The 17,973-nt window shown below is 45.5% G+C and overlaps 2 protein-coding genes across 11 annotated transcripts in view; one reads left to right on the forward strand and one right to left on the reverse strand.

The window, feature by feature from the left end:
- ZC3H6 (zinc finger CCCH-type containing 6) overlaps positions 1-5,869 on the reverse strand; it is a 62,852-nt gene extending 56,983 nt beyond the window's left edge. Inside the window, exon 1 of the mRNA XM_090052983.1 lies at positions 5,295-5,869. Within this exon, the coding sequence (XP_089909109.1) occupies positions 5,295-5,386 (92 nt within the window). The 5' untranslated portion in view covers positions 5,387-5,869. The remainder of the gene's footprint in view (positions 1-5,294) is intronic.
- LOC149873921 (uncharacterized) overlaps positions 3,811-17,973 on the forward strand; it is a 102,325-nt gene continuing 88,162 nt past the window's right edge. For 5 of the 10 annotated variants that reach the window (XR_016443097.1, XM_090052996.1, XM_090053012.1 and 2 more), the window contains exon 1: positions 3,811-5,328. The gene's annotated coding sequence lies outside the window, so the exon portion shown is untranslated. The remainder of the gene's footprint in view (positions 5,329-17,973) is intronic. The other 5 variants (XR_016443100.1, XR_016443099.1, XR_016443098.1 and 2 more) reach the window with 5 other exon arrangements.

Consider the following 17,973-nt stretch of genomic DNA (forward strand, 5'->3'; position numbering starts at 1 on the left):
TTAGCAAGCCCTTTCTTTTCAACCCCAGGATCCGTAGCTCTCCAGTCACGTTAGAATTACTTAAATTTAAAACACCAAAGGAAATCCACCAAACAGCTTCAGTAGATGGAGTTAAGGTTACAGACACTTAACATTACCTAGATTAGTTATACAAATAGTAAAAGTCACCTTAATTCCACATTTACTATTTTTCTAGTATTTGGTCTTTGTTTACTGTAGGTCTAATTTTCTTGTATGGGATATGTGGAAATAACCTTAGCTTTACATTTCCTGATTCTGTAATGTTTAAACACAGACATTAAAACATGTTTAGAAAAGGCATGACTGTTACAGTCACAAACTTAATTTCACCTTAATTCAATGTTTCTTTTGGGTGAATACATATATTTGGAAATGTTCAAAATAAGTGGCCACTGCATTAACATTTGCAAATTCAACGGGGAACAGTGAATGAATAAACAGAAGGAGGGCAGAGCAGTGCCTGGGGGGGTGGGGCATGGAAGAGGGAAATAATTAGATCAGTGGTTCTCAGCCTCATTAGACTTAAGGCACCCCTCAGAAAATGCCAGTTCTTAGTTTTTTCTTTTTTTCCCTGCTATAGAAAAATAATAGAGCAGTTTTTCTGCTGCAAAGAACTTGGAAAGACTACAACAGCTCAGAATGTTTTTCATTATGATGGATTCTTATTTGAAATCTCTGGTTTATCTTGTGAATCATGCTTGCACACCTAACAGTGCAAACTTCGCATGGCACCATAGGGCATCCTTGAAAGGATGTTAAGGCACTGCAAGGTGTTGCAACACCACAGCTAGGAATCAATGGATTAGTAGAATGTGGACTCAACATGGATAGTTGCCACGCAGAAGAGAAGCAGACAAAGAGGCAAGAAGGAAAAACTGGCTGGATGGAAAGGATACGTGGTCCTGTAGCTCACCATGCCCTGAAGTTCTTCCACTCAGGCTCTCTCACTCAGTATTTCCCCAACTGACTTGAGTCCTCTAATATACCATACAACAAAGCAGACTAGTGAAATCCAGGCAGGCAGCAGGTAGAGGAGCTGGACCAGGAAATGATGGAGAGCTCAAAAATGAGATTTAGACTCAAGACTGCTCAGTGTAAGCACTACTAGTTAGCTCTTTCCCTACAACACTATCTGACCTCACAATTTATCAGGGAAGTCCTTCACTTGGGTAAATCATAGGATGCTTGCTCAGGAAAGCCTACTTCATTAGCAAAGCTTAAAGTTATAGTTACCACAGAAAGGCAGGAAATAGAGGTGCTAGAAAGAAGAAGGAAATAATCTCAGATAATGAGAGAGGGGGAGCAGAGCACAACAGAATAAGAAAGAAGCCTCTGAGTTACAGACAAGGCTGACTGTTTACCTGGCTTATACCTGGATACATGCAGGGCATAGCTAATGAGTGAAGGAGGTGAACAGGGCAGTATCAGAAAATAGTACTTAGTAACAGCTTTGAGTAAACTCCATCAGCCAGCCAACCTTCCTGATTCAATTAGGTTATCTTAAATAAATAACTACATGCACTTTATTTTAAAACATTATAAATATCCTAGGTCAAAGGTATCATTGGAATATGCACTGATATGAATATTAATTAGCATTTGTATTTCTTAGGCAAAAGGAACCAAAAGTGAAAAAGATATCCAAAAAAAGTTTTACTACGAAAAGCAGAATTAAAAAATTTCCTCTGCAAAAAATAACAACATTTTACGGAAACGTTACACAGCAAGTTCCATTGTTCCTTGGAGAGTTGTTTTGTTCAATTTGGAGACTAAATCATTATAATATCATGAACATATAAGAAATGTTATATTAAGTCTTCAAGTGGAAATCAAAACACGAACTACAGAATCCATACAGAAGCCTCCATATTTAGTGTATCAACATTCTAACTTACATTAGGTCATCACTATTTTTACTGTAGTTACTACTGCAAGATAAATTTCAGGCTGGTGATTATATTAAGGACATCTGTACATCTCAGTTACACTCCTACAACAAGCAGAACCAGTACGTGTCTGAACTTTTCAATTAAAATCTTGACCCTGAGCCATGGAAAGATCTATTTTCTGAAATTTCCCTGCAGCTGCAAACTTGGCACCAATTTAAAAATGCCACCCATTGTAGCAGTTAAACTTTGCATATGCCTATTCCAGTTCAATATAATTCAGGAGACTAATTCTTAGTGCCATACTCTGCTGTACCTCTAACAACTAAGAACCAATTCTTAACACAAGCAAGTAGAGATACTGCTAGTAAACTCATTTACCATGTAATTTAGTAAGATGCATGTCTGTGGATCAAGGTTTAAAAACAAGCCTAAAGGTCCAAACCCTGGTCTGATAACACAGATGCAGAGTGCCATACCCCTGCAGACATTCAGTGACTTAAACAGGGCTCCAAAAGGAGTGTAGCCACCTGCCCACACCAAGACTGAACATTCCCCAGCCCCTCTTACTTTTAAGTTACCCCCCACACAAGCTCTCTATCACCTCTTAAGGCATCCTACTTTAATGTAACTTGGAGGCATATATACACTGGCCTGCATTTTTCTGTTTGGGGTTGATTTTCTATAGAATGGGTTTATCTGTACCTAGTTTATCCCCGAGTTTGTTTTCCCATAGTTTTTAATGAAAATAAAAACAACATCATGAATAATCCCTAATGAGAACTAGCCTCATGTGCAAATAGATTTTATTTTTTTCTTTAAACATATTCAAGTAATTTAGTGGGGAAAAAAGTTTTGTGCATCTTTTTGAGGAGATAAGTTATTTTAGGGTTGGAGTGTTGCAATCATGATGGGCCAGGAAAGGTCCAAAGAGCAGCACTTTTTTGCAGTACCTTTTACTGGACCAACTGTATAGCAAGGAGAACTGCTAGATAACCTTTTGGGTAACATGCACCCCTCCTTAGACAGCAGATGCTCAGAAGCTGGTCCAACAGTTCTTCCTACTATATAGCTGGTCCAATAAAATATATCACAGAGTTTATTTTCTCAGTCACTTAACTCAAAATGACAAAATGCATTTTTTCTTCTTTTTATCCAATCTTTAGATCAAGGGCATGAAAAAATTCAGCCCAAAGAAAAAAACTTCCTCTTCCATGTCATAAACAAGAGTACAATAGCTCTTGTTTGTCATCAATAGCTTTAATGCTGTACAAAATACTACAGGACTATTTATGTAGTAATGCAAGTACAACTAGACTATGTAGTAAAACAAAAAAACACAAGGTAGAACTGGACAAATGTTTAGTTTTTAGACTACCAAGATAACCAATAGTAATGTTTCTATTTAAGTCAACAGGGAATGGGAACATATTGCCCATCCAGATTTTATCTATAAAATATCAACCTATGATTTATCTGTTACTTTTGATCCTTTCCAAAAGATAGTAGAAGGAAAGTTAACATCATCACAGCTACTTCGCTTAATAATATTCACAGTGAAATCCATGCCTCCTTTAAGTGTGAAACACATTTTCTGGACTGGAAGAGGTTGTATTTCTTTTCTAAGGGTTTTGGCCCCTCTTGTCAGAGTTATCAATACATAAGGAAAACACCGTAAACTTGTTTACAGTGCTACATTTTGACTGGGTTGAATTTACACATGTGCAAAGAGAGGAAGCATGTATTTATATGCATCATTTTTCTTTTAGATTCTATTAACTGTAGGAGGAAAGTGCCTTACTGTAACCTATTAAAAAGGCTAATTGTAAAGTTATCTTCTCTTAGAATTAGAGTACTCTTGTAGTTGTGATGGTCCAGGAAATGTGCAAGAAACATGGTTTTTTTAGTGATATCTTTTATTGCCTCAACTGTGAGAGATGCCAGATGAGCCTTTGGGTACAAAGTACCCATAGTGACAGTGGATTAATAGGAGTACTATAGAGCATAAATGTTACATATCTTTAAAAAATGAACCATTTAAATTAAAACACTATCATTAAATTCAGAAAAAAATGCCTTTACTGAAGAAGTGGACAAGGGATCTTAGGCCAACAGCAACTATGTTAATTCCTAAAGAAAACCTAAAAAGTATATTTATAAAATGTGAAACAATTACAGTATCAAGTTCATGATGCATTAATATTTTACCAATGTGCACATTTTAAGTGCGTTTTTGACTGTGTAATCCGAAGTCAGAAAAGAGACCATTAAAAGCAGCAGTAACATAGCTTGTCTCTAGTCAAAATGTAGTTTTCTATATTATTACAACCTGACATGTATATGACAGCAAAAATTCATACCGCTTCAAAATTAAGGTCTAAAATTTATATCACTTCTAAATTAAGCATATTCCTAGGATTTTTAGTTTGAAGGTCTGGGGCCTTTTCCTAGATTCAGTGTGACTTCCGGACTGATCATTTAAATGTGTGGGCCTTGGTTTCCGTGTTTATAAAATAGGGCTCATAAATACCTGATGGTTGTGAGATTTAGTTAGAGGCTGTATAATGTTTTTAACCCCTTGAAAAGATAACTGAATAGTGAGAAGTGAATGGGGAGAATTACGCTGGCAGCCAATTAGTGAAAAAAACCACTACAATGTCAGCACCTACATTATAGATGCTTCAGGCATATGTACCCATTGAAGGACAGGTAGTTGTTCACCTAGAACCACATTTTTTGCAGCTAGCTAAGAAGCCAAGAACAGTTGGAGTGGATTTTTATTGCTAGTACTCGCAGGAAGAGGGAGGGAGGGATCCTGGTACCAGTAAAAGGACTCTGGTTTGCTGCACATGGGGATTGAGAGGTGGCAAACACCGTGTCAGTCAAACCTTAAATCTGCATTTAAAAAGTCCAGTTAAACGTGTAGGGTATCCTCTTGCAAGAAAAATGAGGTTAACGGTGGACCTGGGGAAGGGGTTGCCTGTATATTCAAACACATTTTCTGCAGCTGCACAAGCAGCACCACACAGGGGTGGGGGCAAAGGAGGACCATAACAATGGTGACCAATACAGATGCTTGCTGGGGTACATTTTGTGGGATGAAATAAGAGAGAGAGAAATGTAAATCACATGCAAAAAATGCACCTAACCATTAAGTGTTGTACCCCCACTCCCCTCCCCCCACAAATCCTGTGCCTGCACCCCTCTCCCCAGGTCTCCCCCCGCTCACAGCCTAAAGGTGACCTGCCCCACACAACTCCCAACATGATCCCCCCACTAGCACATCAACACACAGGCATCGCCAGCATCACCGCCACCGCCATCACCGCCACCACCGCCACCGCCACCAGCAGACAGACAGAGAGAGAGAGAAGAGCGGTACTCGACCTTTCGTCCCCTGCATGCTGCCTGTCAGAGTCGGGTATGTGTGGGTCAAGGACGGGGTTGGGGGGCTTGGAGAACAGGCTTTCAAACGCCATGGTGCTGCTGGCGGTGGCGGCAGCAGGACGAGGAAGAGGAGGAGGAGGAGGGAGTGGAGGCAGGCAGGACACGGCCGCCGCCCGGGCTGCGGAGGGAGGCGCTGCGGGCGGCCGGGCCCCGTGAGGAGGAGCAGGAGAGGCTGAAGGTTGCACTCACGGTTACTGAGTGAGACAGACACACAGACACACAGACACCCTAACGGGCGCGCGGCCAGCTGGCGCGGGCTGCGCGGGGGGGCCGGGTCGGCCCGCGGCGGGAGGCGCAGGCCCGGGCAGAGCCCGAAGAAGGGCACGGGGCGGGGGTGCTGTGGCCGGAGATGGCGGGCTATGTCTTCCTTACAAACATGGCGCCCGCTCGCCCGCCCGCGCCTCTCGCACAAAATGGCGGCGGCGGCGGCGGCGCGGCCCCAACGCGCTCCGCGCCTCGGCCCGCGGCGGCGGTGGCTGCGGCGGCGGCGGCTCCTTCCGCGCCTGCCGTAGCCGCGATGGCGTCGTGCCGCCGAGCCCTCCTCGTCCCCTCCTCCCGACGCTTTCATTGGGCCGCGCGGCCCCTACGTCAGAGGCGGCCGGCCGCCCATTAGGCGAGTTGCCTGCCCGTCACCGAACGAATGAGGGGGCGGGGCTATATCGCGTCCCACCCCTCGAGCTGCGGCTGCTTCGCTGACTGGCGAGACTGGGAGTCGGCGTCTGCGGCGGCGGCGTGAGAGGAGGGGTCTGGCTGCGCGGCGTAGGGATACCCGAGGGGAGGGAGAGGAGATACGCCCGCCTTGCGTCACGTGGCCGTGTACGCTCAGTCCCTGCGCGTCGGCCTAGCGACCCCCCAAGTCGAGCGCTTTCTTTTTTAACCAAATTGCAGTGGGGGGAGTGGATGTAACATAGTGCGTGCCTGGCCTGCCGCGGGAGCCGGGCACCTGGGGTCACCTGTCAGGGTTGGCGGGTGTATCTTCATCGTGTGTGTCAGATAATTTCAACCCTTGTAGGATGTAGGCTTAATAACTACCAGTGTTCAAATGGTATGAGAATTTTTGAGGCAGCTCATTGATGCAACATACGCAAAACCCAAGCCATTCTAAAGGAGTCACAACTGGCTTTTGGGGTTGGTTTTTTAAAATTTAAATGTTCTGTATTGCAATAGCAAAAGCAAATTCCAAATCTTGAGTCAGTCCAGAACCATAAGTGGTCCTGCTACCCGCAGACATCCTCCACCCCCATCTGGTGCTTCAGATGTTTCCAAAACCTTTGGCAGGCACTATACTTGCAGGATGAGCCTAGAGGCTTAGGGTTCAGATGCCTCTGAGTTTTACTTATCCTTGGCCCTAGGGAAGAATCTACAATTTCCATAAAACATGCTTCAAGCTAAGACCTTCCCCACTCCAGCAGGGAAGTAGAAGGCTTACCCTCCACTATTTTCAGAGGTATTACACCCATATGTGCACAATTTTGCCCAGGTGCAAATAAGACTACCACAGTAGTCACAACATTTTTTATATATACCCACAGCCTTCAAAACATTTAGAAGTTATTGTTAATACTTTGATAGATCATTAACTCTGAAATAAGTGGTTCAGCCTTGAGGACCCAATTCTCATTCACTCACTGCAAGTTACAGTGAGAAATATAAAGTAAAGAAGGTGTATTTGCATATTTTTTCAGTGTATGATAGTTTTTCAGCAAATACAATGATTTTTGAGCTCTCAATACCATAATTTCATATTTAAGACCTGACAACAATGCTTGTTATCTGGGCGTCCCAGAGCCCCGGGTGCTCTGGGGAGGGGAAGTTGGCCAGGGAGTGTCTGTGTCTCGGCCAGAGCAGTGGAGCCATTGGTAAATGAAGCTGGTTCACTGATCAGTCCTCAGCTTTCGGCATCCTCTCGCTCTGTCCCAGGTTGGCGTCCACAGGATCCTTCGCTGCATTCAGGGAGCTGCGGGTGCTGTACTCACTGCCCCCTTTGGGTCCCTTGTTGTGACCTTGTGACCTCACTCCCTTCCCTCTTTCCTTTTTCAGTTGTCCCAAGAATTCTGTTGAGATGCCTATAGTGGCCCCCCTTATGTAGAGAGTCTTATAGTTTCTTTGGTGGACATTGGCCCACATTTCCCCAGTGCACATCAAATAAGCCTGAAGCCCTAGTCTGAGGAAGGCCCTGGACAGGACACAGAGGCAGTTCTTCAGCCTGCAGTAGTTTTGCTTTTGTGGTAGATAATTCACAGGCGTCAGAAGGGCAGAACTGTTGCCTGAGGTCTCTTGGACCAGCAGGTAGTCATTGGGTAGCTGGAGGCAAGACCACAAGGGCAATGGTTGTGCTGCTGCAGCAGCACACCCAAAAGCACACCAAGGCACCTAAGAGCCTCCCTACATAAGGGAGGCCAGTGCACCGAACCCAGAAATGAGGCACTGGGGTTGCCTGCCACTGTGCTCAGACTTTGTCTATTGGTACACATGAGGGCAGCAGCCAGGAACAACTTTGATTTGGTTTCACCACCTCATTTCCATGTATGTGCTTGGATGTGGGGGCTTTTGGCAGTGTTCCTCATGGGAATGGTACCAATACATGCTGAATGCCTTGGCAGTGAGGATCGGTATCTTGAACGTGCTGCAATACTTCAAGGGAACCCAGTGCAAGGCATGGAAGGTGGGTTGGAGGTGTTCGTGGTGACCTGTGTTGCTGAGGAGGGTACCCACTGCTGCGCTTTCTACTAGTCGTAGCATCCTGGAGGCTGGGCAAGTTTTCTTGCCCTGATAGCTTGCTTTGCTGTGGTCCATTTGGGACAACAGTGATGAAGACATGAATTACATGAAGTCAGGTCATCATCTGCCACAATGGGCTGCAGTTTCCTAGCAAGCAGGAAATAGCTGAACAAATCCTTAGTGTTTTACACCCATGCAAAAGCTTCCAGTTAATAACTAATCCAGAAACACTCCTAAGCCACAAACTGACCAATACTGGGTGTTTCCAACCAAGGCAAGTACAAACTGCCTACAGACTCCTCAGAATGTTTCCTTTACCAGCCAACACAACCTTGATCTTGCTCGGGCTAACCTCATCCATGAGCTTAGCTAAGCCTTGGGCTAGGTTAATGGCAGCAGGGTATCACAAGTAGCAAAAAATTCCTTCCCCAGACTCCCAATTTACTTCCTGATCCCCATTTTCATCCATGGTCTCAGGGTTGGCTTTTCTAGTTCTCTGACTGCATGGCAGGAGACGTGTTTTTATTCCTCAGGATAGACTGGCTTCTTTCCTTCTGGAAACAAGGAGTTGTTTTATTTTCATGTACAAATCCTACACATAAATAATGATAGTCATCTTGACAGAGATGATTGTGGCTGCAGATCCATTAAAAGTAATGGTAAATGGTAGTTGTTTATACAAAGAGTTAAATTTGCAAGTTTGGTGGCAGAAATCCAATGACTACAATAAGGTTTAAAAATCTGTAATACTGAGGCACATGGTAAAATTGTGAAATGACAAATTTTTCATTTGTTAGGATATGGTACTATCTTCTTGAAATCTGGTGATTAAAGCCATATAAATGTTTTATTAGATGTTACACCTATTACTTGCCAAATAAACAGAAAATGTTTTTGTGGGAAGAAAACAATATTTAAATATTTCTTTCCTTGTTTCCATGCAAATGACAAAGGAAGTTGACTGTTAGGTCATTCAACAGTATACAATCCTTCATACGTTGCAGACAAATACAAAGAAAACAAACTGAAACCAAAACACAATTATTCTCTCTAGTCTCTTTTTGTCATAGTAATTTTAAATATAACTTGTAACAGTGCAGAAGAATACATGCTAAGTAGGCAGAATTAAGCAGTGGCCAATGTGATAAATCTGATTAGTATTGAGGAGTTCCAGAGGAGGATGGTAGATCAGTAGGAGTTGAAAGATTTTGTGGTGACTGCGGGGTGATGGAGCAGCTTATTTACATAACACCCATTAGTGCAATTATCCAGAGGGCTTAAATGCTTGCCTTTGCATTGTGCACCAAATACTCTACCAAGTGCTATGTTACAACAGAAGTTCAACACCCTATTTTTGGCATTTATGTTTCACAACATCAAGTATAACTGGCTAAAGAATACTATGAAATTTGGTGGATGCATAAAATTGCTGTAACAGTAAGCAGTGTCTCAGCTTCCTGCATTGAAATTCAACCATGGTGCATGCAAACTGGGTCACATAGCACTAACTGAGGTGCAATCACTGAAACACTAGGCAGACTGAGATTGAAAGCCTATGCTACATGTACAGGGCCTTACCTGAGCTGGGAAAACTTTGCAGTAATAGAGCATCTGAAAAAATGATTGCGCTTTCCTTTCTCCAGCTACTCTGTCCCTTGCTTGCTTCTTTCTGGTTCCAAGAAAGGCAGTGAATCTGCAATGGACTTGCTGGAACCATAAAGACTTAAAAGGCACCAGTCACTTTGCTGTTTCTATGGACAAGAGCATACAGCTCACATCTACATGACGGTGGGCATGTCTACACATGAATTTACACTTGTCTAAACTTAATGGGCATGTCTACATGTGCATTAATGTGCTTTAGTTAATGTGCATTAAATCTAATTCCTCCATTATGAGGTACTAGGAAAATGCACATTAGCCTGTCTTATCTAAAGAGCAGGGTTTTTTTTAGTGATCCTTAATGCACAATAGCTTATGTTAATGCACATTAGCTAAATAGCATGACTTTATAAGCAATGCTTTAATGTACATTAAAATAGGCTAATGAACATTAAAGTGCATGTGTAGACACACCCAATGTGCCTAGCCTAAGGTGCATTAAGGTGATTTAGGCACACATCTACATGTGCATGGCTTAAGGCACCTTAATGCAGCTTGGTGGGTGAATGGGTTTGCAGTCTGCCTTGGGCAGCACCCTGGACAGCCCCCTACACACATCACTGTGCTGGGGGACTGTGGGCCTTGGGCAGGTGCCACACTGGGAAAGTGGCCAGGGGCAGTGTGAACAATGAGCACATTCCTGGCTGGAAAGCACAGATAAAGGCACAGATAGGGGCTGCGGGGTCTGTCAGTGGCATGTGTGGAGCTGGGGCTGCTGGACTGCAGCTAGAGGTGGACTGGCTTCAAGCAAGCATAGGGCATGTTGGATTCCCCAAGCCATGTCTAGCAATTTGAGGTAGTGTAGCGAGGCGGTGTAGCCCAGTGCTGCCTGAGGGGTAGCTTCCAGTCCCCCTGGATATAATTGCCCTGGCCCCAAATCCTGGTGTTCCTGCCTCCCAAAAAGTCAGTCAAGAGCAGGCTGGAGCTGAGCCCATGGGGCCCCCTGCTGCTGCCTGGCACTGCCAAGATGTAGAAGCAGCAGGTGCTGTTCACCAAGGTGCTGGAGCTGGAGCAGCAGTACCTACCTGTCAGTGTGCTGACTGACTTGGCAGTAGTCCCAAGTTGGTTGGCACACTGACAAGTACCACTGCTGCTGGAACTGCTGCTCAGTCAACATACACAGCATTAACGTACCTTAAGGCATCTACATATTCTTTAAGGTACCTGTGACAGGACGCTCTCTAGGGGCACCATGACCTCCCCTAGCGCCCCCTGGCTACCATGCCAAATTGGGTCTTGAATGCAACCTCTCTCTTGCCCGCCACATCTTTGATCTTATAGTATCAATGGGAGGCTGCCTTCTTGCCCACTGTGGCACGGTGCCCGCCTTACGATGCCGGGACTCTACTTGATGCCCTATGCTCCCCCTCTCCTGGGGCTACTCTATATGTGCACCCCCTCTCAGGGCCTCCTTCCTATGCTCGCCCTCTCCTGGAGCCTTGCTCACTACCCGCGCCCTCTCCCGGGGCCTGCTCCAATATCCGCGCCCTCTCCCGGGGCCTGCGCTCTCGCCCCCAACTGGGGCCTTGCACTCACCCCCAACTAGGCTTCTCACTAGGCTCGCCCCCTCCTGGGGCCCTGCTCGTGCCTCTCGCACTCCCCGCCTGCACCGGGGCCCTCTATGCCCAACTCGGGCTCCCCTAAATTGGGGCTCAGGCGGCCTCAGCCTTACCTGGTCCCTGGATCCCTTTTTGGATCCTGCGCCCAACTCGGGCTTCTCAGGATTTGGGCTCAGGCGGCTTTAGCCTCACCTGGCCCCCCAGACCCGCCTCTTCGGGCCTACGCACAATACTGAGCTCTTCCCGAAGCTGCCCACACTGGGCTGGGGTCGGGACACCCCCAAAACACCCCCTGTGGTGCCAGGAACACCCCCACTTTACTGGGGAGCTCCTAATGAGGCCTCCTCCACCCCTACAGCCTCGCCCAGTCCTCCGGTGTAATAATCACAACAACCAACCAAAACAGAAACACAAAGCCCCTAGGACATAACACAAATCTTAGGCCAATCTGGCTATCCTCTCATCCCTGTCAGGGTCCTCTCCACCCTGTATCCACATGCTGGTGCACAACACCACCCTGCTCACTCTAGCAGAGCCCTTACTCCTTAGGCTGCCAGAGGAGAACTGATTCTGGCCTTAGCCTTCTCTGTTTATAAAGGCCAGGCCCTGCCCCCTGGCGGTCAGCTGACCCACTCTGTTGCCATAGCAACTCCCACCTGCTGCCCTGGTGAGTGGCAGCTGAGCCCATTTACTACTATTCGGTAGCAGGCACCCTAATGTCCTGCTACAGTACTTTAACTATTTACACCTATATTTGATACCTGCTTTACACAAGTATCAAATTTAGGTGTGATTAGCCTTAAATCACCATTCTTAAGGTGCATTTAGAGTGCACACATGTAGACCTGTGCCCTTAATGCCCCTTAAAAATGGTGTTTTTAGGCTAATGGCACGTAAAAGAAGCACATGTAGATGAAGCTTGCTGGTCATAAATAAATAGGGGAGCTAACATGCCTTTGGCCCTGTAGTTCATACCCAAATCTTAGCTTAACTCAGCCACTCACCACCCCCTGCAATCTTCCCAGTATCCTGTAAGAAACCAAGGCTGTGACCATTCTTGAGGCCTTCACACTTGACCCTGCCACCATTATTAAGTAGCAACCATACTACACACTGTCCCTTTACCCGTAGTGAGCCTGCTTCTTGTGTCAAGTACTACTGAGGCAGTACAGAAGATGAAAACATGAGCTGTTAAAGTGGCATTCCTATGAATAACCACTGGAATTAGGTTAATGACTCTTAGTGTGTGACTTCTGTAGCCTGGAGCCCAGTCAAATGACAAGGAAATCACAGCATAGGATAGAAAGGGGCTTCTTGGGTCACTGATTCCAGTTCCCTGCAACTCTATCAAATAATCCCTTTCATAGACGGCTCAAGTTGTTAGGCTAGTGATTCTCAACCAGGATGCTGCAGTAGCCTGGACTGCCTTGCGATCCTTCCAAGGGTGTCGCATAATATTAGCACTGTTAGGTGTGCAAATGCAATTCACAAGACAAACCCAGAGATTTCAAGTAGGAATCCATAGTGTTAAAAGCATTCTGATGTGCTGTGGTCTTCCTGAGTTGTTTACAACAAAAAAATTGCTCTTTTATTTTCCCATTGTCAAAAAGCTGGCATTTTCCAAGAAATACCTTCAGTCTTAAAAGGTTGAGAATCTTAGGGTTAGACTTTTGTCCTCTCTGCCCCTTGACTGAAAGGCTGTTGCAGAATCTCAGTGCTCTGACAATGAGAAATATTCTTTTAATTTCCAATCTAAATTTACTTATGGCCAGATTTTGCCTATTTTTTTTCTTGTGCCAAAATTCTTGAGCCTCAGTAGCTCTATTCCTTACCTGGTGTTCCCCCAAAGATTTGTAGGTAGCTGTCATACCTAGCCTTCATTTTGCCATGCTAAACAAGCTAAGCTCTTTCAGTCTCCTCCCATATGATGTTCTCTCTTCCTCTGATTCTTCCTATGCACAATTCTCACAAGACAACCACTCTCTCTCCAATCTCTCAGTTCTAGTTCTAAAAAGGGAATTTACAAAACACCTTTCATAGATCAGCCTAAAAATTTCACTTCATAAATCTACTAGATATGAAAAATCATGGACTAAATTTAGACAGTGGATTTATTGCACATTATAACCTGCCTACTATCTGATAACCTGTCTGCATTTTACCAGCTACATCCCATCACCAGTTCAACATTACCCCTTCCCCTGGCCCCCACACCTACCTGTCTCATATTTGTTGTCTCCCATTCCCTCTGATCCTCACTACTATACATTTCCATTTTCACAGACCTGCATTTTGCATATTGGCTTCTATTCTACCCAGGAGAGCACACAAAACAGCAACAGACTCTTCCTGTGCCTGAAGAAGGGTGTTTGTGCCTGAAAGCTTGCAAAGAACAATTTTTCCAACTATTTAGTTGGACTAATAAAAGATACCACATGTACCCAAAGAACCTTGTCTTCCTATGTCCTTAGATCAGTGTTTCTCAACCCATGGTACGCATACCCTGGGGAGTACATGAGACACGGGTAGGGGGTACGCAGGTGCCGTGTTTTGAGTTTGGCCCACCCCCCTGCCTGGCAGGTTGGAGGCATCTTTGCCTGTTTGGGCTGGAAGTTCCAGCCATCGACCTTCCCACTGTGACTGGTACACCAGGGCTTTCACTCCCAGTGTGTCAGTGTCAGTGTGCCAGGGCTCAGGGAGGGGGCCCTGCACAGGCTAATTTGCCCCAGGCCATGGTCTGAAAGGAAAAAGCAGGACTCAGCTTGCGGCGGCAAAACCAGAAGTGCCACGGTGGGACTTCTAGTTTCGCTTTTGCTGCGTCAATCAGCAGGTTGTACGTAAGGTACCAAAGGTTGAGAACCACTGCCTTGGATCAATATAGGTACATCCAACAACCTGTAGCCCTTTTTTGCATCTACTACAAGCTGAAATACATCTTTTCTGGACATGGGTGACCAGAATTATACATGCTGTTTCAGCTGAGGTCTTACCAGGGCCTTGTACAAATGCATTAATACTTCTCTGCCTTTCTCCTCAATTTCTTTCAAACAATATGCTTCTACCTTATAGCAGAGATTTTTAATGGTCCCTACGTGCATAACTTTGCATTTTGCATTTTTGGATTTCAGCCCACTTCAATTACTTTAGTCCTTCAAAGGCCACATCTGCATGAGACGCTGACTGCGTAGTTGTTACTGTTCAGTCATTTAGTACTTGTATAGTGCGATTTTTTAGATGATGCAACACATTGTGAATGATTGCCCTATTACAGCATTTAATGGTGATCTAAAATCAATCCATGCAGCTACCCCAGAGGCAGTTGAATGGTTATCAAATTTAGATATTAACCTACGAATGTTGTAATCCTAAAATGTCATATGAAAAAAGAAGATACACAAATGTACTAAATGACTGCTCAGTAATTGGAGTTACTGTGCAGTAGCATTGCCAAATGGCTTTTAGGTGATGCTGACTGTGCAATAGCTTGTTACTACTGCGCAGTAGCATCACATCTCATGATGCCACTGCACAGTAGTAATGAGGTACTGTGCAGTCAGCATCTTGTGTAGATGTGGTCAAAGTCATGTTCTTCCTGTGTGTTACCTCAATCTTCATCTGTATTGATGATACCTACCAACTTGGTAAAATATAACCTCATGAATCCAGCATGCTTGGGACCAGGCACCTGCTGGAAATGTGAAAACTCTGTGTTTCTGAAATGGGAGTGGTGGCTGGTCCCAGAGCGGGAGGGTGGTGGTGGGGCATGCAGTTGGGGTAGTGGCAGGTAGTCCCAGAGCACCACCCACATGTGGAGTAGCGGCGTGGGGTGGTGGATGGCAGCAGCAGCCACCACATGCAAGCTTTGCCCTCCTTTACTCTGGGACCAGCCTCTGCTACTCCCTGATCTAGCGTTGTTTTAAAAAGTGTTGGATTTTTGAGAATTCCGTCTTTTTGACATCTGGATTTATGAGGTTATCTTGTATAACCAGCAAATTTCATTAGTGTCCCCCCCCTTTTCCTGGTCCAGGCTTCTCACTGGGCCAGGCAGAGCCACAGGCTCAGCTCTCTGGGGATGCTCTGCAGGAGCAGGGACAATGACTGACAGAGTGGGGAACAGCCCCTTCTCTGCCCCATGCTGGGAAGTTCGGGCATCCCCAAGTGTCCCATATGTCCCCTTCTCCCTCACCCTGATCTTGTGTTTTGCAGAGATGTAGAGAGCGAATTTCCCTGTCATCTCCTCCTCTCTTCTCATATATCCAGCTGCTCTTCACTTGTTCTTTGCTACACCTTCTTTTCCTGTTTCTCTTCTTCTTTCTTCTGTGCAGCAGGCCTATGCTTCAGCATAATTCCTCCTCGATTAGCCTGTTTCTTCTGTTTTATTCCAATGGCTACATGCTTCCATGCCTTACCCTTCTCCTTTGGGCGTCTGCCTTCCAGATCCTTTGGTTCATCCCGCATCTACAAATCCTTTCTCTGTGCCACCTCCTTTCATCTCTATTACATCAGGTTTTTAAATCCCTATCTGGACTCCACCAGGGAATATAATGTACTTGGAGACCTGCTCTCCTGCCTTTCACATATTGACTTTTGTTATTAGGAGGTCTATAGATATATATGCCTTAAATGCAGCTGTTATAGAGCTGGACATCTAAGACACAACTGAATGAAAGCAACAGTTTTCAAACTTCTTGGCTCCTGGGACCTTATATTCATTTCCCTAAAATTCATTCAATTCCTTGTCAAGCAGCTTGGATAACTTTAAAATAGACTTTCCTGCTTTGTAGTAAGATCAGCTTTCCTGCGAGGTGGGGAAAAAACCCAAACAAGTGTTGAGTGTGATCAAGTGCAATTTAAAGGCAAAAATATTAAATGTCAGCTCAGAAGTATTTAAGCATTGGGATAAAAGTTGACCCCACCATGGACAATTTAACTGAATACAGAGAGGTGGATGAATTGTACCAGGGACAAAAATTGCACCTGTACATACATATGCAAGTACTCTGTACCAGCACTAACACTTCCCTTCACTTATTTTGATATGGCAGCTTAGGCCTAAACTGAGCTATTAAACTATTTTATACAAACAAATGCTCTCAGCTTCTTGATGTTACTGATTTTCATATTCCATTCCCCATCTGTCAGCAAAATGTTCTGGCTTGGTGTATGAAAGCTTGTAGAGGAGGACAAAGTATCTCTGGGCGCATCCAGATAAGTGTGCATATAGTTTTAATTGTGGAAGGACAAGGATTTTGGGGTGTTTTACAGAGTGACTTTGGGATTTTTTTATCTAGGATTTTTCAGTTTTTAAATAGGGAACACAAGAATTCCTGCTAGGGAGGCCAGTGGCAGAACCCAGGTAGAGGATCCTGCTCAGAGCTGTCACCTGGAATCCAGCTGGAGGTGGCTGACCTCATGGCCATTTGGGGTCAGGAGGATATGGTTTGACAGTTCAAAGCAGGCCACCACACTGAGAACATCTTCTGGGCGATAGCTGCCCAGATGGCCAGGCAGAGGCACACATGGCAGAAGTACCACACAAAGGCCAACTCTCCAGCCACAACCCACTGGCAGCTGGCCCAGAGGGGCAGATACCTTTAATGGCCATGCAATCCTCATCTGGGTCTGGCAGGTGCGCAGCCTTGGGGCCACATGCTGTTGCAGGTGGCAGCAGGTCACAGCCAGGTAGCAGTCCCCACTGCCAGACTCCTGCAGTGGGTAGAGGGTGCCGGCAACTCTCAGGGCTGCTTCAACAGTTGAACTGGCAGAAGGGGTAGTGTCCCCACGTACCAGTTGGCTGGGACCCAGAAACTCCTGAGAGTAAGTGGCCCTGAGCTACTTTCCAGGGTAGCTTTTTGTACTGCTAGGAGGAGGCAGGCAGGGTTATTTTGCCCCAAGTGGTACAATTTGCCCCACACCCAAATGCGTGTCTGGGCACATGCACTGAGGCAAAAAGCCCTGGCTCAAATTTGCACTGTTTCCATTTGAACTACTGCAAGCACACGTGAATGGATGTGTGGATGCACCTTCTTTGTACATGTTCTGATACAGATACACCTTCCTCTCCCACCACCACTGGATGGCAAGAACAAAGTGAACCTGTTGCAGGCCTGTGGCTCCTGATGCTCTTTACTACCTTATGCAGTGAAATTCACTTCGGCTACAGGCAACAGTGAGAATGGTAAAGGCATAGGCTCAAGCCTCCAACTTGTGCTGAAGGATGGAAAAATCCCATGCACCAGTAGGATGTATCCCTGATTAACCTTGGTTTTCCATCCTTGGTTAACCCAGCTGTAAACAGGTACATGGATGTTCCAACTGGGAAATCAAAGGTAGTTGGATGTGATCCTAGCTAAGTCATTCCTTTGTGCATTGTTGGCTAAAGAGACTGGTAGCCTTACCTGTGATATCTTGGTGCATTTATACACCCCAGTAGTGGGGGGGGTGTTTATTAGAGTGGCTTCAAAAGCCACTTGAATTAAAGCGCCCGGAGACACCAGTCACCAACCCAGGAGGGTGTGAGTGACCCCCTCTGCATGCTTCCCAGCAGACCTGGAAGTGGACCGGATGTGCTTCTAGCCCACTTCCAGGCCTGCTGCCGAGCATACTGGGGAGCCCCCAACACTCCTGTGGGATGCTCCATCTACCCCACCATCTCAGCATTCATAAGCCACCTGCTA

This window comes from Crocodylus siamensis, chromosome 1, assembly GCF_052110815.1.
Source record: "Crocodylus siamensis isolate JL-2025a chromosome 1, ASM5211081v1, whole genome shotgun sequence".
NCBI lineage: Eukaryota > Metazoa > Chordata > Crocodylia > Crocodylidae > Crocodylus > Crocodylus siamensis.